Below are 27,500 nucleotides of genomic sequence, written 5' to 3'. Positions count from 1 at the left end.
ATTCAATCATCTAATTAAAATGTATATAAAATGAGCAGTTAAAGTCAGTGAGTCTCAAATGGGGCCTGGTTCAAGAACTGCTTGCTCCAGAAGCCAACTTCGTCACTCCCCTCAAATGGACTAGCTCTACCTCTCAAGAGTTAAATCATCAAGCCTTGACCATTTTAAGGCTTTCAGGACCAATAGCTACTTCAACACATTAAACTCCATAACAGAAAAATAAAATCACATGAAATAACAGGATTTCCATATAAAGCAGACAGCATTTCAAGAGAACGTGTGCACGCATGTTCTTCCAACCCGTCTGGTCCTTTGAGGGCTTGGGTTGTGCGTCTCAAGGTTTTCCTACAAAGCTTCATCAGATCTGTCACGCAAACTAGTCAGTGATGACATTTGGCAAGGTGTGAGCTTGCATCCATTATGACCTAACAAAACACTGAAGTCTGCTGAGGAGATGAAACAGGGCTTAATTTCACACCTGAGGTGCAACTTACTCGAGGATGGTCATTGATGCTACTGAACAAAACCAACACAACTCAGCTGACTTCTGAGTACCTAAGGAAGGAGAGTGGTCTGCCAGATAGCAAGTGCTGGTGCAGTCGTCTCCTCCCTTTATCAGAAGGGACCCCAGCTCATTATGGAAAGCTGTCCAACCAAAAGACCACCGTTGATCCACTGGGCTTCTGTTGGCCCTCCCGTCCTGCATTTATGGCACAGACAGCACTGTCCAGTTCTGCTCACCTTATCCAGTTTCTCAGTGCATGCAAATAAAGACCTTAACACCTTAGGACAGTTACACCTTAAGCCTAATATAAAACCATGCACATCTCATTAGAGTGCCCTAATATTTGCAGGAGTTAAACAGTAGCTATTATTATTTCCGTTTTACTCTTGGGGAAATAGGTCAAGGTTCTGTTAGCCCACGGTCACTTTGCTAATCAGATTTTGGCACTAGATCTGTAGTTCTTCTGAACCTTGTTTATACCATTTTGCATTTTGAGTCAAACGGGGTGCCTGCTACTTCATTTGCATTACAGAGGACATCACCTGGTAATGTTCAGAAACCTGGGGTGGGGGGTGGCCCTGTGAGAGATTCTTTACTTGTTAGAAGCCACCAGGGCTTAGAAGTTTCTCAACTTTCAGTTGCATGGAACTGCATGTGCTAGGATATTTGGATGGGCATGTTAGGAACTTTGTGGACAGACTTTCTATTGCTAAATGTATTATTGTGAGCTGTGAAGTGTGGAAGACGATCAAAAGGAAACAAGGGGTGCCTGGGTGGCTCAGTGGGTTGAGCGTCCGACTCTTGATTTTGGCTCAGGTTATGATCTCATCATGGTTTCGTGAGTTCAAGCTCCACACTGGGCTCTGTGATGACAGTGTGAAGCCTGCTTGGGATTCTCTCTCTCTCTCTCTCTCTCTCTCTCTCTCTCTCAATCTTTCTACCCCTCCCCACTCACACTATCTCCGTCTCTCTCAAAATAAGCAAAAAAAAAAAATTTTTTAAAGGGGACAAGGAGCAAGAAAGAATTCATGTTAAACACCAAATAAAACGCTACACCTCTAGCAAAAGAATATTCTTCAGATGTCAATAGGAAACAGCAACTGTAGTTATAATCTTGTTGCTCAAGAAGTTTTCTTGGTCCCTTGGACTTCGTAGAAATTGAGGTAAGTGAAAATAGGGCATTTCCATTCAGGGTGCAAATCATGTAAGTCATAAAGCAGGTCAGAAAATAATAAATACACAAGCAAACAAACAAAACCATGTGGAAGAATCAGAGGTAGGTTCCAGCTGGCACATGCAGAAGCCAGGAGGAATGTTCTCATTCCTCGAGAAGGCTTTCAACTTAAAAATAAATTTAAACTTACATATTCCTGGGTGAAGTCTATGAGGTTCTGTAAATCAATGTCATCTCTGTACGCTCTGATGTTGTTGTTTATAAAGAAATACAGCTGGTCTTTGATCCAGTCTTTGAAAACAAATGCCAGAACCCCAGCAGTGAGCTCCAGGAAGAAAATAATTCCCAGGAACACAGAAAACTAAGACAAAAGACACACAGAGAACAGTTAAAAGGGCTATTTTGATCATATATAGTTAGAAGGTTCCTTCTAAAAAGGTTTATAATTACATTGGGTGGTTGTTACACATGTCCAAAGCAGATAATCTTCAGTTTAAGATTCATTAATAGAATATTATATTCCAAGAAAGGATTTTTAAAAATCATTCATAATCACATTTTAGGGACTCTTGTGGTCCATTTGGTAATTAAACAACAAAGCCTATAAGCAAACATGGATAAAAGGAATTTCTCATTAGACCCACATTAAGACCTAATGAGTTTCTTCTGATTGATGTACTGCCAGACTCTTGAACCATGACCTGCCCCTACCTCTAGTAAGCTTTCGTAATGCTGAAAGAGAAATTATCTCAGTATTGTAAGATCGACTGCCATTTGTTACTATGGCCTTGATTCTGTATGCAACATGTTCCTTTTCTGGATTCAGATACTGCTTTAATTCTCCTTTGCACCTGCTTTATGGTGTAAGATAGCAGATGTGTTCATCTTGGATGAAGAGGTCAAAGAGGAAGTTTGTGTGTGTGGGCGGGGGGGGGGGGGTGGTGGCGGCGGTGGTGACTAGGATGTGAAAATCATTTACCATCATGAAAACTGGGTTGAAAGCTTTCTTAGGAACACTGGCTGTGCTCACCCTTCTTTGTAAATACCAGTCTCAGAAGATTTTAAATAACATCAACCTGCAGCCAAAGGAAGACTTGTGGCTAATGCAGACAACAAGAATTTAAACAGAAAGGCTGGAGGCCACAGGTAATGTGATTGCCCATAAATCTGGAGAAATTGCCTTTCCATCTAGAAGACTCAGATGGCAGTCATACCAACGTATCATTCACACCCACGGTTCTTTCCACTTCCTATCGCCCCCACCCTCTTACTCTTTTCTAATTCATTGTGCTGAAACAGATTATGAGAAATGAGGTTGTGAAGGACGAGGTGAACTTCTGGTAACAAGGACAGAAAGAGGGCCACAGCTGCTCAGCAGAGCTCCTGAAAGCTACAGGACGGAGAGTGGTTGAGAGGCAGAGGGGGCTAAAGCTCTCTGCCTCAGCAAGCAGACATCAAGCAGCCAACCGAGAGAAAAAGGTGCTGGAGGAGTGGCGCGAAGCAGACTACACAGTTACTTATTAAAACAAAGCAAAGACAACAATATGTTAATTCCTCCAGCAAACATCGAAGGACCCATAATAGATTGGGCCCTGGATATGGAGGGCTTTGCAGAAGCAAGGATGAGTAAGGCATAATCCTGCCTCCAAAGACCTCACAGTCTTATGTGCGGTGAGGGTGGGAGAGGGCAGTGGGGTGGGGCCTTCTCACATCAAATGTCTGCATATCTGACAGTGTTTTTCCAGGGTACCAAGGGCCATCTTGGGAGGGTGGGCATGAGGGGAGGGGTGCAAGAAAGGAAGAAGTTCCTGGCAAAGTCTAGGACCCCAAAGTTTAGGCCTTAATTCTAGACCCTCCAGGGCTCAGGTTCAGCTTCCATAGATCTCCTGGTTATCTGTCCTTGATGCATTCAGTAGAAATAGGATCTCAACTGTTAATTATCATCAGTAGTACCAGTAATTTCAAAGTAAGCTTTCCTCAATCTAGAAAAAAGGGCAGGAAAAAACTATCACTTTTACTCAATGCCTACCCCATAGTATAAAACAACTCCCGTCCCTTTATTAGGTACAGAAATATACTAGTTATCACACTATACAAATGAGAAAATCATTTGTATACAAATGTACACAAAATACCAAGTACAATACAATAGTACACAAAATACCAAGACGCAAGTCATGAAGAGATTTTAACTAGCTTTTTGTTCTCATCACCATAAAGGTTAGGCAAGTTCATTTTCCAGTTACCCTGGGAAATTTTCCTTTAATGTTATATGATACATATATGTCAAAAATTAAGTCCAAATTAAATTCTTATAGAGTATTTGGCAGAAACCTATATGCCCTGGCCCTGTAACCTAATTTCCCCCACTTTCAAAGGTGCAGAGACTGACTCACAGGCTTCAAACTAGGGCCTTAGCTGACCAGGAAGCTCCATTTCTATTTCACATTATCTTAGCTCTCAGATTTTCCCTCAGCCAATCTCCTAGCCTTACAGAATCCAATCTTCGAGGCTGTTTTCAAGCCATGTTGACATTTGCTTCTACTTACTTCACAGCTCCTGCTCAAAGAATATTCTGGGCCAGGTTTTATTGTTTGTACTAAATAGAGACCATTTTAAATATTATCCGACACTTTTAAAAGCCAAGAAACAATTCAATTTTCTTCACTTCCAAAATGGGACTTTAGAAATTAAGGTGCTGATTTAGAGAAATGTATCTATTTCTGCCTGTTCAGTTAACTCTGGTATCTTCAAGTACAAATACAATAAACTACATTAAAGGGATTCCTCTTACAAACTAAACTGTATTCAAGTAGATCATATTAAAGGGGATCCCATATTGAGGCCACAGAGGCTAAAACTGATAAAATAGTGGCAAATGCTCAGCATTATCTGTGGCCTTATGAGACTACAGAAAAACTGAGTGAGGTGAGCCCACGCATTTAGAAGGCTCTCATGCCAGGAAGACTGGCAGGTTAGGATCATGGACAGAGCTCTCCTGGGGGCTCCACAGGTCTTTGATTAGGTAAGGAATGAAGTAACTCTGTGTGTGCATGTGTTTAAAAGGGGGAACTGGGAGATAAGGCAAACGGAGTGTTAGGAAACCAGTTGTTCCCAACACAGACCTATGTATACAGAACAGAGAACCAACTGGTCACTTAAGTGTAGAGAAGACCAAATATCCCTTAGTTTTCCCTGTTAGTAGAGTCATATAAACTTTCAGGATAAACATAAGAACGTTCAGGTCCGATTCTCCAAAACCTCATCCGCTCCAGAGCTGCCCAAATTTGAAATGGGCTACCCTGGGTAGGGTACAGTGAGTCTGCTCTCTTCAGGGATATTCAAGAAAAATGCCAGAGGATGATGTGGCCCGGAAAGAGAATCACATATTGCATGGCTGCTGGCACTAGTTCAAGTGTAGGCTCTTGTTTTAAGTGAAAATGTCCCTGAATGATGAGAAGTATGATTCTAGCAACAGGGGTTATTACACAAATACTGTTGTCCAGAAATCCCACCATCTTCCCTCACCACAGGAAGGTGGATTGTTTTCACCCTTCCGCTGTTATTCAGAGGGCATCCACACAGGTGCCCACCCGCATGCCAAGCTCCAGACTGACAGGCACCTTTGGCTGACCTTTGACTACACCTAACAAACCTGTTTCAGATACATACACGTAAGCATATGCCATTTTTTTCTCCTTTGGAAGGAATCTCCAAAGGAAAGGCTTTCATTTCTCACGCTCTACTTTATTACTTATCTGCCCCTGGTAAAACTCCTCCTCTAAAAATTTTCATGCTAACAGTGCACACACCCTGCAAGGGACCTGAAAATTATGCTGATCATACAAAAGGAGAAGTCTGTACTGGCAGAGAAGGAGGAGGACGTCCCTCTTACTGTTTTTCCATATTCGCCGAAACCTACTGCTTAACAGATTTAATCAGGACAGGCCACAGCCAATGTGCTTATGTCTGGTTTTTCTCAACTATGTGAAGAGTTCACTACCAACTAGGTACTTAAAAGAGGAGGTAAAAATCACTTAAGAGAAGAAAACTATATGTATACCTACCTTAATCTAAAGGCATTTTAGGGACTGGAAATGCAAATCCTGATATACACGTACAAAACCTCCACGGAGGGCACGGGCTGGGGGTGGTACTTATATCGTTAAGAAAAACGGGGGAGCACGTAGCTGGTGATCTAGAGAGCTCTCCCAAAAGGAGAGCATTAGCCGGGCCATATTTTTGCTTTGCCTTTGGTAGAGCCACTTTGCCTACAGATGGGGTATCCTCCTGTGGAGAGACGGGAGCTTAGCCCTCAGCCTGAGAGCCGAGTGGGATACTCACGAACTTGAGAAGGAAGGTGTTTTCCCGTAGCGCTCCAATGCACCCTGCGAATCCCAAAATGAACATCACTCCTCCCACCACAAGGAAGAGCCAAACCGGGTCAAAGCCACCGAGATCAGTGATGGAAGAGATGTTGGACAGAACTCCCTGGGGACGGAAAAGCACACACAACAAGGCACCAGGATGCCCGGTCAGTGTTTCAACATGGAAAGATTAATACAATGGTTTATTCCCCCTTTCAATGAAAAACTTCAGAGGTCATCTGATTATTATGCATGATTAATACTCAAGAAACACTGCAAAAAACAAACAAAAGACTACTTTTTTCTAAGGTCTAGATAAGTTTGCAATTTTGGTAAAATTACATAAAGCAAAGAAATGACCCCAGGAAACTGTCATCAGACCTTGTATGGAGAAGATGTGGATGTTACCTTTTTTTCTATGTCCAAATATAAGCAGTCATAAGTAAAAACATGTGGGTAAGAGAAACACACTTCCCAACCACCAGGAAGAGGAGTCATTTTTGAAGCCCCAAGGCAGACAAGGGCCTGCTTCAAGCCTGTGGCATTTCTCAGGAACCAGGGTGTGGAGCTGGATGCTGAAGGCTACCACAGAAGGCCAGCCCCAGCAACAAGCCCCTGCAAGTCTTCCAGGGAAGGACCATGCCTCGGGATCCACCCTTGAGCTTCACAGTAGACCCTACCCGGCTCCGATCCCCCAAAGCCCACTTAGGTGATCTGTGCTGATGGCTATCTCACACTGACTCATTAGGGGTATTTAACTTAATACCTTTTTTTTTTTTTTTTTTAAGAACTGAGATATAGGGGCCTCTGGGTGGCTCAGTCAGTTGAGAGTTCCCATCACAGACCTATGTGTACAGAACAGCCTTGATATTGGCTCATGTCATGATCCCAGGGTCATGGTATCAAGCCCCCACATCGGGCTCTGAGCTGAGCATGGAGCCTGCTTGGGATTCTCTCCCTCTTTCCCTCTGCCCCTCTCCCTGCCCCCCACATGTATTCTCTCCCTCAAGAAATTTAAAAAATCAATAATTGAGATTTAAAGGATTCATACGTCAAAAGTTACTCCCAGACTTTCCACCCTTTTGTTTTCCTTCCAAAGGAACCCAGAGTGATTTCACTTCTTCATGGACATGCAACTTTTTTACAGAAATCATTTCTCCCTCAGCTGTGATACCACATCACATACCACCCAGACCCTATGTTAGAAATTATGAGATTTTTTCCCCCTAAAATGCAAGGTACACATTTACTATTCATTCCTATAGAGGCAGACACCTGTTTTTTTGAAACTGCGGATGTATAGGAGTCTTAAATACCCAATATCATCAATATTTTATTTTATTAAATTTGTTTTGAACTCTCAAAATATCCCAGAATATCATAGTATAGCTTGCTGTGAAGTCTTATAACAATTTGTTTTCATAGCACTGCCAACAACCTGAAAGAACATAAAGTATGTATCTGATTCTATACTTGAGGAAAATGAAACCCAGAGAGGCTCGGTAGCTTGCTGAAAGTCACACAGCTACTGATATTTTGGAACCAAAACAGAATGCCTACCTCAGTGTTTGCCTACCAAGTGGAAGCCATGTATTTGCTTCCCAGCACTTCCCAGTCAGCATGAATTAACACCAAAGTTTAGGAGTTTGAAGTTTCCATCCATTTTAAGTTTGTAGGATCATTTGGACAAAAACAATTTGTTTGTTGTTATTGTTGGTGTTTTTAGACGGGGCATTAACTTAAGAACAATAGGATATTAATAATAGGACAGATATGAGAAATACAGGACTCTTAAAATGTACAATTTAAACTTTACAGGAAAGGCCAAAGGTTTAAATAAGTCACAGATAAAGGGTTGAGAGATTATGAAAGCAGTTAGGAATGTAGGGTGTATTCACTAACTTCTGAGGTGACCTCACAAACACAACCACACCCTTCATGAGACTGCTGAGACCAATGGTTTGATCCAGTCTTGTGTTTCTCATATTTCCAAGCTTCGAACTGTGACTACTCTGGGGAGGCAGGGGAGAAGAGGAAAACACAGAAATAGTTATCAACTCTCTACCTGCACAAATGATGCTGAGAAAAAAATTGCCAGAAAAGACACACAAAATCCAAGCACCAGTGGTGAGGGGCCAGTGTTAGAAGGAAATCAATCTCTCCCCCTAGAATGTCTCTGAACACAGGTGTCCATACTTAAAGTCTTAATGTTTCAGACCTGCTAATAAGCCAGGGGAAAAGAGGACTTTGGAGGGTATATAGATAACATTCTCTTATAACTTAAAGAGTTAATTATGAGATAAGTAGATTCAATTTACTTGGTAGCGAAAAGAGGCAGCAGAGGTGGAAGTGACAGGAAGAGATGTCAGTACGATTGTAAAAGAGGGCTTTCTAATACCCTCCAGCAATGGATCAGAGAAGGCTTCCCATTCATGGGGAAGCCAAACTATGAACCTTGCTGTTCAGTTGTGTTAGGATGGATTCCCAAATTGGATGGGAAACGGGGCACAAGGACCTTCAGGTTCCTCCCAACTTTAATACCATTCTATGATTTCACCTATTTTTAACGGGCTTTTTGTGACTCACACTCAAGTTTGAGCAAAGATCCAATTGTTCCCAAACACTCTTCTGTGATCTGTGGCTCTACACAAAGAGGTTATGGACAACAGGGGCATTTATCTGGGCAGCTCTGGCCAAGCCACCAGCCAGCCAACACACATATCTGCGTCTCAAACACAAAGCTACACCCCAAAAAGAAAAAAAAAAAATGATGTCAACTATCAGTAGATTCCTGGATCATTTGTCTTCTCTGGGTTTCATTTGGAGGAGGAGTATTTGGCTTCCCAGACAAACTTATTTTCATACTCTTACTCTGTCCAGCCTATGGGGGCAATTTTAATTGAGAGGCCTTCAACTGTTTCCATGGAAACAACAATCATTTGGGGGCCTAGCAGGCCTGCAGATTCTACTCATTTAATCCTAAATTCCGGCAAAAGCCAGGGCTGGAGACAGATACTGAGTGCTTGTGGGAGACAATATTCTGCAAAGCATGAAAAAGACTACCAAGAACTTTATTTTTAATGGATTCAGAATACACCCAGGTCGTTATCTGTTGAAAACTAACTCCAATCTTAAAACACAAAGTGTGGAAGTCAATGCCCAGCTTCCTTTTCCTCAGGATTAGGGCTACTTACCTAGACAGGATGAAAAAAAGACTGTACTTCACCTGTGCTGTGTTTCCAAATATTCACTGAAAAGCAGTCTTACTGCTTCTGACTACACAGATTAAAGAAGAGCTGAACGTAATCCTGGCAACAAGATTCTGGATTACAAAAATGATGGGGAGTTGATAGTTCAGCCTCCTGTTGTCTTAAAGATGGGGTCTCTCATTGGACTTCTTAATTTTGTTAAGTTCCATCTGACAAATGAGTAAGAAGTGTTAGCACCATGCCTGCTGAAGAATAATTATAATCAAAGCTTGTTGTTGACAAGAAGCGGGGGGGGGGGGATACAAGGTCTAAGATTACAGTTAAGTCTGCCAAGTGATTTAAAATAGATATTCTGATTGGTGGTAAATCCTGAGGAATGCGCAAGAACAACACCAGCAGATACCTAGTCTTCTGGGAACCTGTGGGCACCACCCTCTTCTTTGGGGAACAACACTTCCCCTTCTTGTAAGGATTCCTTCTCCCCCAAATGCATTCCACGTGCCCCTCAGAGCTGCCAATTCTCACATGACGCCACTGCCCCAGGACAGTTGAGAAGTCTGAATTGCCTTCCTCTGACACTAGGATTTATAACAAGCGTCTCCCTCCTGTGGCTGAAGTTGTAAAATACCAAATTCTGGAGCCACATATACTGTGTTTTCCACCACGTGGAGAAAGTCAATCTGCAGTGAGAAATAGAAAGCCAGGCTTAGGCAGAAACAAAGAATAAGGGTAGGGAGGGAAAATCCTGTCAGTATTATAATTCCTGGCCTGCCAATGAGTTCTACCAGTCACTCCCAAATACTTAGAATACCCCACCCTTGACTGCACAAGCTGGTTCTATTTGAGTCTGTGTTTGCATTTGAGGACCTGCACAACCTGACAACAGCTGAATAAATTGTGCTTTTAATGCCACATGTGTGCATATATACAGGTGCATCACACACACACACACACACACCCCTCCAAAACCGGAAGTTCACACTTTAGCAGGGGAAAAAAGGTTTTGGGGGGTGGGATGGGGAGCGGAAAAGAGTAGAGGTAAGCGTTGTTCTTAATATGGTTCCTTTACTCAGCTGGCTGATATTTACAGTCAACACAGCAATTAAGCCAGTGTAAACAGTCTTCCTTCATGTTGACTTGCTATCAACTCAGCATCATTAATGAAATGAGTTCTGCATGGAATTTTTAGGTGCTTTGTCTCGGTCAATACTTACATAATTTAAATTCCAATTCTCCATGTAAATCTGAACGCTCAACCCTTGAGCTTAAATATCAACTTTTTAGAATTCAAACTTATTTGCGCACCTGGGTGGCTCAGTCGACTGAGTGCCATCGGCTCAGGTCATGATCTTACAGCTCGTGAATTCAAGCCCCACATCGGGCTCGCTGCTGTCAGTACCGAGCCCACTTCAGATCTTCTGTCCCCCTCTCTCTCTGCCCCTTCCCCACTTGTGCTCTGTCTCAAAAATAAAGATAAAAAAAAAGAACTCAAACTTATTGAAAAAAATAAATACAAAATGTCATTTGGCTCCTCTCTTCCATCCCCAGCACTGCTGCTTATGTGAGAAGTACATACACACAGCCTGGTATTTGCATCCCACTTACTAGTAAGTTCTTTTACTTCTACAAGAATCCTGCAGGCAGAGCCCTGGGAGCAAAAGCTGTTAAGGGCACTGGGCTTCATGCATCAAGTCAGAAAATACCCTCCAACGAAGCTGAATCATGAAATGAAGAAAAATGGAGAAGTAGAGCAATTAGCCACATGTACTTATTCCTTTACCCATTTGTTTTGGTTGACATGAAAATGGAATTCTGAACAGTAGCAGTAGAGAAACATAAAGAGTCAGAATAAGAAAGCCAGAGACCAAGACTATAGATCACAAGAATATATTCAAGTACTACAGACTCAAGAATATAGGGAGATATCCTACACATATATTCTTAATTTATCATTAAGATTATATTAATAAACACTGGTTTTTAAGAGTTCTTCATATTCATACTATGTATTTCTGTATCTATAGTCTGATGCCCTCAGCTCCTCCAGACCTATAGCCGGTGCAGCAGCAGAGGCAGAAACAAATTGACCATAACGTAAAGTGCTGCTCTAAAGACAAGATGAATACCAGGCAATTAAAAAAGTTGAAAGAAACAAATATATTCAGCAAATTAGCGATTCCACAAATTGCCTTTTGGACAACTAGCTTAGCTCTTGGCATATCAATTCAGAGCCTCCAAGAGAGGATCCTCCAGTGAAAATAGAAGATTTCCATTATCTACTAGGGACTGGATAGTATCTCTCAGAACTTAGCAAGAAGACCAATATGTGCCTAAAAAGAAATAAAACAAGTTCATGGAACATGTCTAAGGCAATACCATACAGAAATTTAGAGAGCCAACAAAAACATGTATCAATATGCATCCTCTATCTAAGGTAAAGGGGAGACTCAGATATTGCAGTCACTCAGGCTGCTCTAGAGTGTGGCAGGGAGCATTTGTCCTGCACTGTACTCATGCCCACCTGTCCACCTACAATTTCCCCTGGAATCCAGAAACACAGAAAGAGGGTAGCCTGGACAGGGCTAGATGAGGGGCAAAGGGACAGGACACGATAATACAGATATATCTTGTCCTGAATCCTAGTTCCACAACCTACTATCTGTGTGATCTTGGACAAGTTACCAAACCCAAGTCTCAATTTCCACATCAGTGAAATGGTATCTCACATCCTCAGGATGAAGGAAATAATTCAAATAAATCCAAACACTATGCTAAGAGCTTGGCACAAAAGAAGAAGCCAGTGAATGTTTACCACTTTCCTCATTATCATCACTATTATATGACACCACAAGGAAGCGATCTGATGCTTTAGAAGCACATAGGAGAGGCATCTAACCCAATTGCACTGGAGTGGAATCTGTTTTGCTCTGGTACTTACTTTACCTGACCCCCCTCCCCTGCCCTTTTTTAAATGTTTATTTTATTTTTAAGAGAGAGCATGCAAGCAGGGGAGGGTCAGAGAGATAGGGAGAGAGAATTCCAAGCAGGCTCCACACTGACAGCAGCAAGCCTAACCTGGGACTCAAACTCACGAACTGTAAGATCATGACCTGAGCCAAAGTCAGACACTCAACTAAGAAGCCCAGGTGACCCTGTGCCTGACCCTTTCTAAGGAAAGCCATACCATATCTGATGATCATGCCTAATGGAGGTGGCAGTAACTGACTTGCCAATCAGATCTTCTTTATTGGGCAATGGGAAATCACCTAAAGGCATTCAGAGTAAAGGCGGAAGAGAGAAGCCATGAGTAAGCAAAAGCCAGGAGTAGGCAGAAGCCATGAGTGGGTGGAAGCTAAGAGTACACAGAAGTGGTGCAGCGGAGAAAAGAGCAGCGAGAAGTGTGAGTCAACAGTGGTGAGCACACGGAGCAGTCAGCAGCCATGCTGCAATGATGGCGGCACCCTGGACCAGGGAAAGCAGGCTTCTGCTGTCAAGGAGCCAGATGGGTGCCCTGGTGGTCAAAAATTCACCACTCCTGAGTGATCTTCCAGCTACTTAACAATGTCGTACTCCCTGTGGGATCGCGTCATCCGGTGGCTTGATGAACACGTATATCTCAGTAAGAATGTGAAAAATCAGCCCACCTTCCCTCTGCTCTCCTTCCTCCTCATCAGCACCTCATTCATTCAGCTACCTCTGGAATTTAAGCAGCTTCTCACCAGGGTTCTGCAATAAAGGAATATGCTCTGAGGATAACGATTTCTTCTTGGAAAAGGTTTCTATGCACGTGCAGAAATGAAAAGGCAAACAAAGCTCCAGAAGGGTTTCAAACCAATAAACCTCAGGAGCGTCTGTGGTTTTTTTCCACCACCAGCTCAGAGAGTCCTCTGTGTACCACCTGGCAAGCTTCAGTTTCTTCTCTCACAACCCACACAGAAAAGAAATGCAAAAATAGCATTAATAAGCCCCTAAGGTCTGGGACTCTTCTGCTTTGGCATATACAAGCACATTCCTTCCGACTGCTGGATGAGAAACAAAGAGACAGTCACATGGAATGTGCACCCACAGCCTGGCCAGATGGACCCCTTTGAGATTTATGAGACTGGGTCCTGATTCACCTACCCCTCCAGAAACCAGACCCTACTGGGGTGGAACTGGCAGCAGTTCTAGAGTAAAAAGGAGAGAAGCATTTCCCTACTTGAGAAAGGAGGTGGGATAGGACATTCTAAAGAAGATGAGGGACCGGGGGAGGGGTGGTCCTGAAGAGCAGGAGGTGCAGCTTTAAACAACAGCCACAGGAAGACCCAGCTGAAACCAAAGGCCGCAGGGAGACCTGCTCCTTAAACATTCACCAGAGATCCCCCCAGATATTAGAGAGGAAAGCCACTCTGCAAACCCCCCAACGTCCATTTGTCTAAAGAACTGCAGCAGAGTCCAGAGACAGAACTCAAAGGCGAAGAGACAAGAGCTCACTGGGGCCTGAGCGGTCTGGGGAGACGTAAGGTTGTGGGGGCAGCGGAACTCGGGGTCTGGCCAACAGATGCAGGGTTAAAGGAAGACCAGCCGCATTAAAGGCATGCGGTTTCCCTTTTTTTTCTTGTCAAAGGTCATCGATGAGATTTAAGGATCCCTTCTTACAGATAAAAAATGGCCATGACCTGCTTTGGGAGAAGAGGAGGAGGAGAGGCCATCACCTTCCAGGTCTCCATCAAATCCTGCAGCCAGGCAGCTGGGGGGGGCAGCCAGCTGTACCAAGTCCTATCCATTAGTGCCACTCACAGGCCAGAAATGCCCCCCCGGCCTGAGGGGCTGCCTCTCTGAACATGGAAACAAAGCTTTTTCAGAAATCCAGCATGTTCCCAGGCCACTGCCCAGATATTTTCACATGCATGTTCTGATGATGGAATACGTACCCAGAAACAGCCCTAAGTATAAAGTTTAAACTGAAATATGTAACAGAGGCTCTGATCACGGTGACCCCAAAACTAAAGTGAAAAAGACGAAAGCAAAGTCTAGCCTAGTGGCAAGTAATCACTGTATTCGAGGGCTCCAGAGATACAACTCAGTTATTGAGTAAAGACCTTCCTGGGGATCACCTGAGAGGTGACAAGTACTGCGTTTGTCAGGGGTAGTCCGAGTGAAGGCATAGTGACACCCCCAGGAGCGAGTCTAGAGGGGAGACAGGGAAGTAGTGTGTTGGACAGAAGTATCTGCAGTGGGTATTATGGGAACACAACGGGGAGGGGCAGGTGATGTCAGCAAGTGTAGAGACAAAGTGACAGGGTCTGGCTCACCGAAGGGTCTACGTGCGAGTGGAACAGGTGGTGAGAGGAGACTAACAGGTCGGTGGGGTGAGCAGAGGGAGGCCCAGGTCATTTGTGCACTTAGAAAGCTCACTCCTTGGGCAGGACGTGGGTGTTAAGGAGGCAGCTGGTAGGCTCTGTGGGGATCTGCACTACTGAGCACACTGTGTGCCCGGCATGAGGCTCCCTGGATTACTTCACCCTCACAATAAAGTTAGGTAGGACCAGTGTCCATGGCAAGAAACAGACTCAGAGACGGAGTAACCTGCCAGCCCATCCAATTAAGAAAGTGGTAGGGCAGGGTGCGGAGGTCAGGCTAACAGACCCCAGAGCAGTCTGTCTGCCTACCGCCATGATGCTCTACAGTCTGAAAAAAGCATGCAGCAATGAGCAAGAAGATTCTTATTTTCAACGCGACGTCGTACACCTGTTTCTAAAATTTTAAGAAAAAGATGTAACGTGATATTAGAATGACGTTTTTACCCTAGACTTCCCTGATCACTATCTGAAGACCAACATGAATAGGAGACAAAGACCCGCCCCCCCCGCCTCCCATCCCCCACACACCCCACAGGCAAAGAAGAACTTTCTCTTGCACACCCCACAGAAATCAAGTGGATATAAAGTGGCTTAAGGGAGAAGAGAGTGAGAAATTCCCGCTTCTCTAGAGAAAGTGGTTACTGTGCTGGCAACACCACTCCCCAGCAGCTTGCTTTTTACCTTAAATCTAGTGAGGAGTTTCAAGGGGACCACTGGGAGGGGCGGGGAGGGGGCGGTGTGTGCTCTGAGACACAGTGATTAGGATCAGACTGCCCAGGAAGAAGCCTGTGGGCTTGGCTCTGACTCCCGCCCTGGAAATCTAGAGAGAGAGGAAGGCTTAGGGCAGGCCAGTGCTGTTCTGGTGGCATTGGCCTCACCCCCAGATGAGTGTGTCCAGGGAGAGGCAGCTTGGGGTGAGAACAGGAAACCTGGGGGGAGAACAGGAAACCTCAAAAGGCAGAGTGCAGAGGAGCACTGGTTGAGGAAGATGGCCAGGTCTGAGCAGGGGAACCAGGCAGCCGCCAAGAATAGAGAAATCCACCAAACTCAAGGGAACCACTAGACAGAGGGACTCAGCAGGGAAGCCTCAAAAAGACCAAGATATCATCCCCTTCACCATCTGCCAGGTCCCAAGAGCAAAGCTCCACTCCCACTTCAGCTCTGGCAGGAAGTGGGCAGAGGAGCATCTGGTGAGCTGGGGAAGGGTGACAACAGGAAGCAGGGGGCAAAGGCCTCACCCTGCTCTCCTCCTTCAGGGGCCCAAAGCAGATGGGGCTGGGAGAGCAAGAACGTTGTAACACAGAGTTAGGTTCGGAGATTTGATTACCATCCAGCCCATCCGGGCTTGGACTTGTGCCTCAAGAACAGAGTAGAGCTATGATATCTGAGAGTGAACTCCAAAGTCACAGGATTGTTGACCCACCTGAATTTTCATTCCTGAGAAATCCCTCTGAAAAAGAGTTTACACAGATACACAAAAAGAAAACAGGTGTCAATATATTTCATGTGTTTGTTGAACATGCTGGTGACAACACATCAGCTCACATGCTAACTTTCCAGGTATTGAGAAAGAGCTGTTTGGTTTTCAGATTTTTGGCTACAACAGAGAACTTGAGAGGATTTCTTGGATAACACAGAGAGAGGCAGACAAACTTACTATGTTTCGGTCAATAAAATGCTATCTCCAAAGAAGTATTTTCAGCATCTCAGAAATGTCTCCTTAAAGTAGTTTTGAAGCCAAAGCAGGCATTTTTCTGTTCCAGTTAGCTGGGGAACCACCTACACCTACTGCCTCCCTCTGGCTATGGAAACTTGACCACCACTGCTATGAACTGCCTGAATCACTGAATCTCCTGGTCTCAGATTTTCCTTCCAGGGAAAATGGGAGGCAGTTTTTCCAAGGTGAGTCTCGGAAAACAATCATGTCAATGACTATGACATGAAATAACTGGAAGGTTCTAAAGGGAGACTTACAGTGAGACAGTGGTCAGGGGAAAGCCTCCAGGAAAAAGAATCCTTCTTGTCCATCCCGCAGGAAAGCCAGAGAGAAAAGCAGTCCAGGCCTGAGATGTTCTAATTCCCATTCCCCTACTAGGTCAGGACTGCCACCAACTTTCCCTCCAGGATGCTTGCTGCAGAGCCCAGGCAGGTTAGCGCAATGGAGGGAGAGGGAGGACGGGGTGGAGGTGGGGGGGGGGTGGCGCAGACTTCCAGTGTAACCTCTCTGGGCCTCAGTTTACCCACCTCTGAAAGCTCTCAAAGTTTAACCCTAGGGATCCACAGGTCATGGAAGTGAAAACAAAACCCCTTCATGAAGAGCTGCTTTGTCCGGTGCAGTCTTTACAGTATGTAAGGGTCCTCTGAGTGTTCTCATTCATTTGCTCACCAATACGTTCTGGGCACATGTAGTTTATATAGGAGGCACGCAGCCAGAATGGAGCATTAAAGGGGCAAAGAAGACAGGCTCCTGCCCGCAAGAGGTTTTCAGATCCCACGAGCCCAGGCTGCACCCTCTGCCCGGCTGGCCAGCGCCTGTGCTGGGGGGACACAGGCAGCCACGGGGACCTTGACTGAAGGCTAGGGATAGACACTGTTCCTACTCCAAGAAGCTGAGTCTCTGCTTGGCCCTCGACAACTCTGCTGCAGTGTCCACTTTGCGACCACTAGTGATGTATCCCTCCACCTCTCGCCCCCACCTGAACACTAAGTGAGAGGCACACACAGGAAGCAAAATGGAAAAGGAAAGGTACCCCTCATTTTTCCACGAAACGGGGAAATCATATATAGATTCCTATTTTCATGCCAGAAATGAACGTTTATTTTCTTTCCTGACATCTAGAATTAATGGACTTATTGTTGTTTGTAACACTGTACCATTATCAAATCAGACAGAACCATATGTAATTCTACTTGCTTTTATGCTGTAAGACCCGTCAACACTACATGCTTATGAGAGATCTGGGGCAACTTCAGACTTGCATAACTGAACCCTACTGGTGTTACGATTTAAAAGAATGCTCGTTCATTTGCTCATTCATTCTTTTATAAGCAATATTCTTTGAACACCAGCTATATGCCAGTCAATGTTCTAGGTATTGGAGTGAAGCAGGAAACAAAAGTCTTTGCCCTCACAAAGCTGCTTTTTTAGTGGAGTGTGTGATCAACACACTTGCTGGCATGAAAGTGGTAAAACCTATAAAAATAGGTAGGAGAAAAATCCAGGGAAGAGGGAGAGTAGCTACTCTAAATAGGTCAGGAAGGCTTGTGGACAGAGATCAGAAAGTAAGGAACATGCCAAAGTGGAACTCTCGGGGACAGCATACCAGGTAGGGGAGAGCAAGTGCAAAGGCCCTGGCTGGGGTGGGGGAGTTATGTTTGAGATTTTGGAGAAACAGCAATATGGTCAGTGGGGGCTACAGCGCAGCAGGGAAGGTCCCAGAAGTAAGGGGGGCACCATATACGGCTCAGAGAGTGATGATATGCTCATTGGAAGGTTTGGAGCAAAGAAGTGATAGGATCTGACTTACATTTTTTTTAAATTAAGTACAGTTGACATAAAATATTAATTTCAGGTATACAACATAGTGATTCATCATCTACATACATTATGAAATAATCACCAAAACAGTCTAGTTACCATCTGTCATCATACAAAGTTATTACAATATTACTCACAATATTCCCCATGTTCTACTTTTCATCCCTGTAACTTATTTTACAGTTGGAAGTCTGTGCATCTTACTCCCCTTCACCTATTTCACTTATTCTCTAACTTCTCCCCAACCCCCCCCCTCCGACCTCTAACCACCAGTTTGTTCTATGTATTTGGGAGTCTATTTTATTTTTTTAGGTTCCACACATAAGTGAAATCATATGGTATTTGTCTTTCTCTCTCTGACTTACTTCAGTTAACATGATACCCTCTAGGTTCATCCATGTCACAAATGGTGAGATTTCATTTTCTTTTTTTTACAGTTGAGTAATGTTCCATTATATATAGACATACCACAAATCTTCTTTACCCTATCATCTATCAATGGACACCTAGGTCTAGCTTCCATATTCTTGATATTGTAAATAATGTTGCAATGAACATAGGGGCATATATATCTTTTTAAATTAGTGTTTCTGTTTTCTTGGGATAGATACCCAGAAGTAGAATTGCTAGGTCATCTAGTATTTCTATTTTTTATTTGTTGAGGAAACTTCATAGGTGTTTTCCACAGTGGCTGCATCAATTTACATTCCCAACAACAAGGCACGAGGGTTCCCTTTTCTCTACATCCTCACCAACACTTGTTATTTCTTGTCTTTTTGATACTAGCCATTCTATATTATATTTTAAAAGGATCACTCTGGATGCTTCATGGAGATGGACCTGGGATAGGAGTAGGTAGACAAGAGTAGAGACAGGGAAATAACTGTGGGTGTGGTAGCGGCTTAGATCAGGGTATAAAAGTGGAGGTGGAAAGAAGACATGAGATTCTCCATATATTCTCCAAGTAGAGCCAACAGTGTTTGCTAATGGACTGAATGTGGTATGAGAAGAAAAGAAGGAAGAGTGTGAAGAATCACCCAAGCAAGTAGAAAGAGAAAGTTGTCATTTATTCCAATTGGGAAGAGCAGATTTGGGAAGGGGAATCAAGAGTGGTGTTTTGGATTAAGTTTCAGAAGCCACTGGACATTTAAGTGGAGATGTTGGGTAAGCTATTGGCTATACAAGTCTGGAGTTCAGATGACGTCCAGATCAGAGATCTAACTTTGGCAATCATCAGTGACAGATGGTGTTTGAAGTCCCGCACTTGGAGGAGATCTCCAAGAGCCTGAGTGAAGATAGAGAAAGAGGTCTTGGGACCGAGCCTGGGGCACTCCAAAATTTAGAGGTCAGAGAGGTGAGCCAGAATTAGCAAAGTATGAGAAAGCATTGCCTATGAAGTAGAAAAACTGAAGTGTGGGATATCTTGGAAGCCAAGTAAGAAAACCATTTCTAGAAGGGGGAAATGATAAACCATGCCTTAGTACTTGCTTTACTGACCGGGTTTATGAATTCCTGGGTGAGAAAATAATGTGCTCCAGGACCCAGTATGGGTCCAGTAAGAAAGTACTAGGTTCAACTAAGTCCCTAGGCTGGTTAATCAGAGATAAAGCGAAGGATATAGTCTATCTACAAAAACAAGAAACAGAAAAACAGCCTGATGTAATGACAAGTAGATGGATTAGAAATTGCTTGACTGATGATGCCCAAGGGCACATATAAGTGAATGAGTGTCAATCCCAAAGGAAATTTCCAGTGACATGTCATTGGGTTCTGTCTTGGCCTGCTCAACATAGAAGTGGCTTTTATCAGTGATAAGTAAACTTGACTGAAATCAGAACAATCTAGGAGGCTTGTGAAAATAGAGCACCCCAGTGTCTACCCCAGACCTACTAAATCAGAATTTCCCTCAGATGGCACTGGGGGGCAAGGACCTAAAGGAAAGCCTGAGTTAGAAGAAAGAATTGAGGGAGAAGCTTGATCCAAATGTACAGCTAAAACCAACATCAATGGAATAGGGAATGTGCTGGATGACAGCTGGGTAAATGTATTTGATTCTGAAAATCAGCCAGACATGAGGTGAACAGGGTGAACTTAGCTGGATCTGAGACCAACTTGGGACTCCCAGTGATCAACAGCAGGATCTCAAACTGCACTGACAACAGATGAGAAAAGGGACATAATCCAGCCACACCTCCTATGGCCCCTAAAGCACCTTCTCAATGGTACAGAGGACACACTAGAGAGAGGTCAGGGGATCACAACCAAGATGGTGAAGGGACTCCTCACCCACAAAAAGATGCAGATATTTAGCTTGAAACGCATAAGGAACCAGGCCTCCACCTTGAATGCCTTAAGGGCCAACAGGTAGAAGGACTTGCTCTGTGGGATCCAACAGGGTAGATCCATAATCAAGGAGTAAAAACTAGTAAGACATGATTCGACTTTTGTAGAAGGAAGGTCTTTCCAACAGTAAAAGTAACCCAAAGAGACAGAAGTGGTGAGTATTTTGGCACAGAAATTGCTAAACTTATATACACCCCAAATTAGCATATATTACAATGTTCTACATTGTATAGTAGTGTGTGTGTGTGTGTGTGTGTGTGTATCTTTCCTAGACTGTAAATTCTCTGAGGAGTTATATCCTGAGTCCAGTACGAACCCAATCCCGTGCTATGTGCTCAATAAATGCTATCTGAAAAAGTAAGTTGATTATGGCTGGATGCTGCCAAGCCTATTATAGAGGTGATTCATGCTACATAATTGTTAATGTTCCTTCTAAACAGCAGATTCTATGATTTCTGAAAACCTGCACATAAACCAGCTTCCCCTGGAGACACAGTTATCCTTTGCACAGTCAATTTGGAATTCAGATAAAATGGATTATTTCATTATCATGTCTAATATTCAATGGTAATATTAGCCCTAGGTTTAAGGCTCAGCCTGGTATTATGTATGCACAAGGGGGTAATAATTTTTGTCACTAAAAATGTGTAAAAATGTGTAAAGCCTTGTCTGTTAAAGAAATCTCATCCTTCCAGTGGAAATCTGGTCCTTCTAGCTGGGACCGACCCAGTTTGGAGATTTACCAATTCTACATCCCTACTGGGGGGAGCTCACTGATTCATGGGCTGGTGTTTTCAGCCCAGCAGATGCATGCTACCCACCACCCTTGGCCAACTGTGGTTCACCTCAAAATTTCATCCCATCAGAGGTGAGAAGTTAACCCAAGGTGTTTTGACAGAGAAGCTTTCGCAGTCACCAAGGTGATCAATGCAGATCATATCTTCCTTAAGAGACCCCCAAACAAAACCAATTCTTTGCTCCATAGATCAAAGCCTGAACTCTCCTAAAATTTGAGGCAGCTTCCAACACCACCATTCTGCTCCTCCCCATGCTACAGTCATGCGTCCAAGGGAGGCAGCCCTATATACAAGGAGCATTTACTTTATACCAGGCACTTCTTGGGGACCATCTCATTTAGTCCTCAAAACAAGCCTATGAGGTGGTTACTGTCCTCAATGCACAAATGAGGAAAGGACATCTCAGAGAAGTTAACACAGTTGCCCAAAGTCACACCGATGGTAAATGGAGAAGCCAGTATTTGAACTCTGGTCTATTTAGCCTCAAAGCTGTGCTCTTACTCCACATAGGAACCAGAGCAATCTTAAAACAAAAGCCAGACACTTAAAAAAGAAAAAAGAAAAAAGAAGAAAAAAAAAGCCAAATCAGGACACTCCCTTATCAAACTTCAGAATGCTCTGGTGACTTCCTCTCATCCAAACTTCTACAGGACCCTGCCTGCTCTAACCTCTCTGCCTGCCCCTCTTGCCACATCTTCTTCTTGTCCTTGCTCTCTCCCTTCCAGTTCTACTGACCTCCTTCTTGTTCCCTGGAACCCCAAGTCCCTGACTCAGGACCACCACACCTGCTATTCGCTCTGCCTGGAATGCTATTCCCCCAGTACCCTGCAGACCCTGCCCACTTCCTTCGGGTCTCTGCTCCAATGCCACCTCCACAGGGACACCATTCCCAACCATCCTTTTCTAAAAGACACCCCTTCTCTCACCACTCTCTAACGATACCTTAGGTTTCTCGATAGCACTCACCAGGACTTGAACAAAGGTGGGTTTGGGCGGGGGAGGAGTAAAATGGGAATGGAGTCAGTGGGAGGGGGTTGTGGGAAGACAGGGTCAGAGGGAGGGGGTTGTGGGGACAGGAAGCTCAGCAGGAGGGGCAGCTTGGTAGTGTGGCCTGGCGACCACCCATTGAATCACGTTGGGTTCCACGGCCTTGTGTTAGGGGTGCTCTGATGGTGGCAGTGCAGGGGCCTGCTTAGTGCTCACCCTGAATCCAGTGTCCTCAGGTAACCCAGAAGTGGGGGTGTGAAGGCTAAGGGGAAGAACAGAGCCTGCAGACCACCATGGGCAAGACTGAAGCCCTACCTGTCCGTCCTTCCTGCTGGTTCACTTCCCCCCAGGTGGGTTTCTTCCCTATGTGCCCCCTTCCAACCCCACTATACCTTCTTTGAGACCTTGATTTATTGTTCACCCCTCTTCTCGAATTTACTCCTTGGAAAATATATTTCCCCAGAGTCTGTCCGTGTCAGGCACAATTCAAGACGGTGAGGACATGTCATGAAAGGTCTAATGACAGGAGACAGGAAAGGATGAAGTGAGACAGACAGAATGTCACATGGACATGGGTGTGGGGAAACAGGTCCATAGTAGGGAGGCTGGTGGTCAGGTAGGTTCCACAGGAAGGTGATTTGAGCCGGACTTGGATCAGAGCTTGGTGACAGCTAGGCAAAGAGCACTCGGGGTCCCATGAAACTCCTGAGGGGACAGTGTCTACATCAGGGCCAGTGAAGGCAGAGGCACAGATGCCATCAGGCAACAAAAAGGCCTCAGTGCTGGGGCAAGGGCCCAACGGGGATTGTATCAACTCTATGTTTTGCAGCCAGCTATGGAAAATCAGCTGGCTGGAGTAGAGAAGTGAAATTATCTGACATACATCTTCAAGAAGTCCCTTGAGGAATTAAGGAGACCAGTATGGGTCCATTGCAGTTCGAGAGACCTTGGTGGTCAGCATCGGGGTAGGTAGCACCCAAGGTGGTAGGAAGAGGTCCTCAGCTAGTTAACTGCTTATTGTCAGGGCCCCACAAGAATGCAAGCTCCACAGCGCAGGGACTGCACGTCATTCACTGCTGTGTCCCCACGCCCAGGGGCCAGACATGTGGCCGAAGTTCACTAGAGAGGGTTGCTATGAGTCCTTTACCCTCTGCTACCTCCATTTATTCCCAGCTGGCGAAGTTCTGCTACATAGTAGCTGGCTGGCTGGCTGGCCAAGTAACTTCAGCTCTCCAGAGAAACTTTCCATTCACTGGTAGTGGCTTTGACAAAGAAGGGACTGCTATTTCAACCCTACCCAAAGGCTGCGTCACTCCCTTGCTCTGATATTTGTGTGACACTGCCAGCTTTAGAATTTTGTCATTTTATCAGAGAAGAGACATTTGGGGTAACTGATGAAACAAAAAGGTAATTATATTTCACAAAGTGGAAAAAAAAACCTTCCAAATTACCAATGGTCTGTTTATTGCTACAATAGACAATTAGTTCATTTAATGCCTTCCAACATCTTTTCAAATCAGATAGAAATGGACTCTTATTAAAGGAGAGTTATAAAAAGCTGTGTTATCTGGCATTAACCAATCAGAAGGCTTCAAAAGTAACATTTCTGAGATTCCACCAATACAAACCTACAAGCCTACAAGGGGACCAGGCAGAAGACATGTATTCAACATAAAAGTTTCTAGAGAGAAAATGTCTGTTCTGGGAACTTAATTTGTCTCCCTTCATCACTGGCCTGCCTCAGAATGTTGCTGGAAGGTGGTTCACTTTCTGTAAAACATTTTACATTCTGTATAAGTAGTCTGCAAATAAACAAAGGATGGTTCACTTTCAAAACTCAGAATATGAGTTTTATTTGATGAGTTCTATCTGAACATTTTTTTTTTCCTTTTTTTACTTATAGAAATTCCTACTGGCATCCGAGGGGCTTTTGATGGCTGGACTTTCTTAGTTTTTCCTCTCCTAATACACAGAACATCTCACAGAAACTCTTGGCTTCAGGCCGTGGTCAAGCTCAAAGGATGAAATACCAAAGAGATAACAGACTGGTCTTCTGGGAAAACTTAAGCTAAACTCTGTTTACAAGCTTTCACTGATCCATACACTCCCTCACTCTCACAAGGTGGGTGATAAAACGCTGCCAACGATTTCACTTCCAAAGAAGGAAGAAAAAAAGCTCACGTTAATTTCTGAATTCCAGTGCTTGGCCTCAGTAGAATTTGTAAAGAAACAATTAAAAGGTGCTGATGGGAAGTAAGGCAGAGGAGTGGACACAGAGAGGTCGGGTCATGAGAGTGTTGCTTAGAGCATAAACTGCCGAGAACATTGTATCTTCACCATAGCCTACAATATGCCACTCTGTACTTCCAGATATTTCCTTTTACTATGTTGTATTTAAATTTCGAACATTACTAAATACTTTCAATCAGCAGACAAGTATTCACATTCTTATTAACGTTAAGTTTATCTGATATTCAAACATGAATTTTATCCAGCTTCCTTCATACAACATGCTAATAACAGCTTATTACATAATGCTCACACTAAAAAGAAAACCCATCTTTTACGGCTTGAGTAATCTTCCAAAGGGTTAAAAGAGAAAGAGAGAAGGCTGCAGGTGGTTTAGTGGTATTTATAAGCATTACTGAAATTCTTGTGCCAGAGTGAGGAAACGTTCCACATGAACGCACATCTCCTGCTAACTGATGTTATGCACATGTATTGTTACTTTTGTAATTATTTTGATAAGATGACTGATTTAGCCTTCATTTCTGAAGAGCCTTTGAAATATGACACTATCTTCTAAGAACACTTTCTTTCATTAAAGAACCACGTTTCTTTATACTCTGCAGCTGTCAAAGAGGAAAGGAGACAACATGTAAGGCAAAGTGCAGTCTCTAGCGACCAATATGTGTGCATTTTCATGATATTCAACTTACTTTTTCATTCCACGCCCACAGTCCAATTCCAAGAAATGCTATTCCCAAAAACTGAAAGAAAGAAAGAAAGAAAGAAAGTGTTAAGTATAAGGGTAGATGCCATGTTTTTACTAATACAAATAAATATAAATAAAGTTTTCAACCAATTCTTTTATCACTTACCTGGCTGAGAAATAGCCTTGCCTAAAATCTGAGTAATAGCCTTTTATGGGAAAAGAAACACCATAATCACCTTCATTAAAGCTATTACAGCATTAAGAAGGCTTGGGTAAAGAAAATGTGGTATACATTTGCAATGGAATATTATTCAACCTTAGACAGGAAGGAAATCTTGTCATTTGCAACAACCTGGAGGGCACCATGCAAAATAAAATAAGCCAGACAGAAAAGATAAAAACCACGCAATATCACTTACACGTGGAATCTAAATAAATAAGTTGAGAGGTGCCTGGGTGGCTCAGTTGGTTAAGTATCTGACTGTTGACTGCGGCTCACGTCATGACCTCACGGTTAGTGGGACTGAGCCCTGCATGAGCCTCTATGCTGACAGCAGGGAGCCTGCTAGGATTCTCTCTCCCCCTCTCCCACTTGCACTTGCTTGCACACTCTCTCTAAATAAATAAATAAAACATTAAGAATAATAATTATAAATAAATAAGTTGAACCCATAGAAACAGTAAAAATGTAGGGGCCAAGGGTGTAGTAAAGGGTGTAAGTTGTAAGGTAAATAAGGTCTGAAGATCTAACGTAAGCATGGTGACTGTAGTCGGTAACACTGTAAAGTTGAACCTTGCTAAGAAAATGGAAATGATGTCCCACACACAGGAAGGTAACTACAGGAGGTGATGGAAGTGTTAACTCAAGGCTAGGGAATTCTTTCACAATGTACACTGAATCATCACATTGTACTCTTTAAATATCTTATAATTTTATTTGTCAATTATATCTCAAAGTGGGGAAAAAACTTCTAAAACATTTTTAAAAGACAGGGTGGGGACATGTCGGTGCTTAGAACTCACTGAAATTATGAAGAATAATAATTAGGCAGAACCTTGAGCAAAATCAGAGTCATTAATAATGTTTAATGCTGCCTTTTAGGGTAGGAGAGGAAACAGTACCCACCCCCGTACACCCAAGCCAAATGTTCACTAAAAAAATGGATGACCAGGGACACGAACGTGAAAGAGCTGGCGACTCTGTCTATGCCATCATGCCGTCAGAAATGGGCCAGGTCCCGGAGGGCAGGCAGAAGCCCAGGATGCCCCTCAACATACTCTTCACCATGTCTTCAAAAAGTAACAAGAATCCTACCAAGTTCAATGTGACCCAAAGAAAAGTCCTGGATGCTGCCATTTTTCAGAAAGTTAAATGATTTACATTGCAGTTGAGAGGCCTTCCACAACTTGGCCTGCTCTCAACTCTGTGCCATACGTTCCCATGCACCGTGAAGCACAAACCACACACCCCCAGCGCTGCCCGCCAGGGAGGGAGGGGGAGCAAATAGTAACAGAGGGATTTTCCATTTTAGTTAGTTGTCACTGTATTCCCTCTGCTCTAAGATACACATTCTCCCCCCCCACATTTTAACATGTCTAAAATTGGGACAGATCTTGAAATCAGTGGCATCCCAGTTTTTTCCCCTCTTGATTTTACCTAACTAAAATAGGTCTTTTTTTTTTTTAATTAATCAAATTAAAAATTTTTTTCATGTTTTCATTATTTATTTTTGTGAGAGACAGAGCATGAGTGGGGGGAGGGGCAGAGAAAGGGAGACACAGAATCTGAAGCCGCTCCAGGCTCTGAGCTGTCAGCACAGAGCCCGACGCGGGGCTCGAACTCACGAACTGTGAGATCATGACCTGATCCGAAGTCGGATGCTTAACCAATTGAGCCACCCAGGCATCCCAGCAGCATGTCTTGTCATCAGGGTGTCACATGTTTGAGGACACATTGTACAGGGCTGTCTGCCCACTAAGAGCTCAGCAGTCAGAACTGGGTGTAACGGAGCATGAGGGAAAACACATCTTATTCCTCATCTTCATTATCAATAGCAACTCTGAGTGAATTTCCTTCCCAAACGCTGAAGTGAAAAGAGAGTGGGCAGGTTAATGAGCAGTTTCAATCGGATGACAGCAGCACACTCTGTTTATTTTACTAACATCTTGATTAAGTTAAATGTCAGGAAAGCTGTCCACCGAGAGGGTGTGCAGAGAAGACAAGAGTGAGTGAGGGTGGTTATTCTTTGCAGTTTGGGGGAAATCTGAGAGCTGTCCACCTGGCGAGGTCATCATTCGCAGCA

General features: G+C 43.8%; 1 protein-coding gene across 2 annotated transcripts in view; it reads right to left on the bottom strand.

The window, feature by feature from the left end:
* The window catches only part of TSPAN5 (tetraspanin 5), a 175,232-nt gene that overhangs the window by 7,902 nt on the left and 139,830 nt on the right, over window positions 1–27,500 (bottom strand). Inside the window, exons 2-4 of one of the 2 annotated variants that reach the window (XM_019415542.2) lie at window positions 25,202–25,252; window positions 6,024–6,170; window positions 1,870–2,040 (exon numbers count right to left, since the gene is read on the bottom strand). In XM_019415542.2, coding sequence (XP_019271087.1) covers window positions 1,870–2,040; window positions 6,024–6,170; window positions 25,202–25,252 — 369 coding nt within the window. The remainder of the gene's footprint in view (window positions 1–1,869; window positions 2,041–6,023; window positions 6,171–25,201; window positions 25,253–27,500) is intronic. The other variant, XM_019415560.2, reaches the window with a different exon arrangement.

Source organism: Panthera pardus, unplaced genomic scaffold (genome assembly GCF_024362965.1).
Source record: "Panthera pardus isolate Hobbes unplaced genomic scaffold, ASM2436296v1 HiC_scaffold_13, whole genome shotgun sequence".
Lineage (NCBI taxonomy): Eukaryota > Metazoa > Chordata > Mammalia > Carnivora > Felidae > Panthera > Panthera pardus.
Note: the sequence above shows the minus strand (reverse complement) of the source record. Positions and strands in the feature narration are given on the sequence as shown.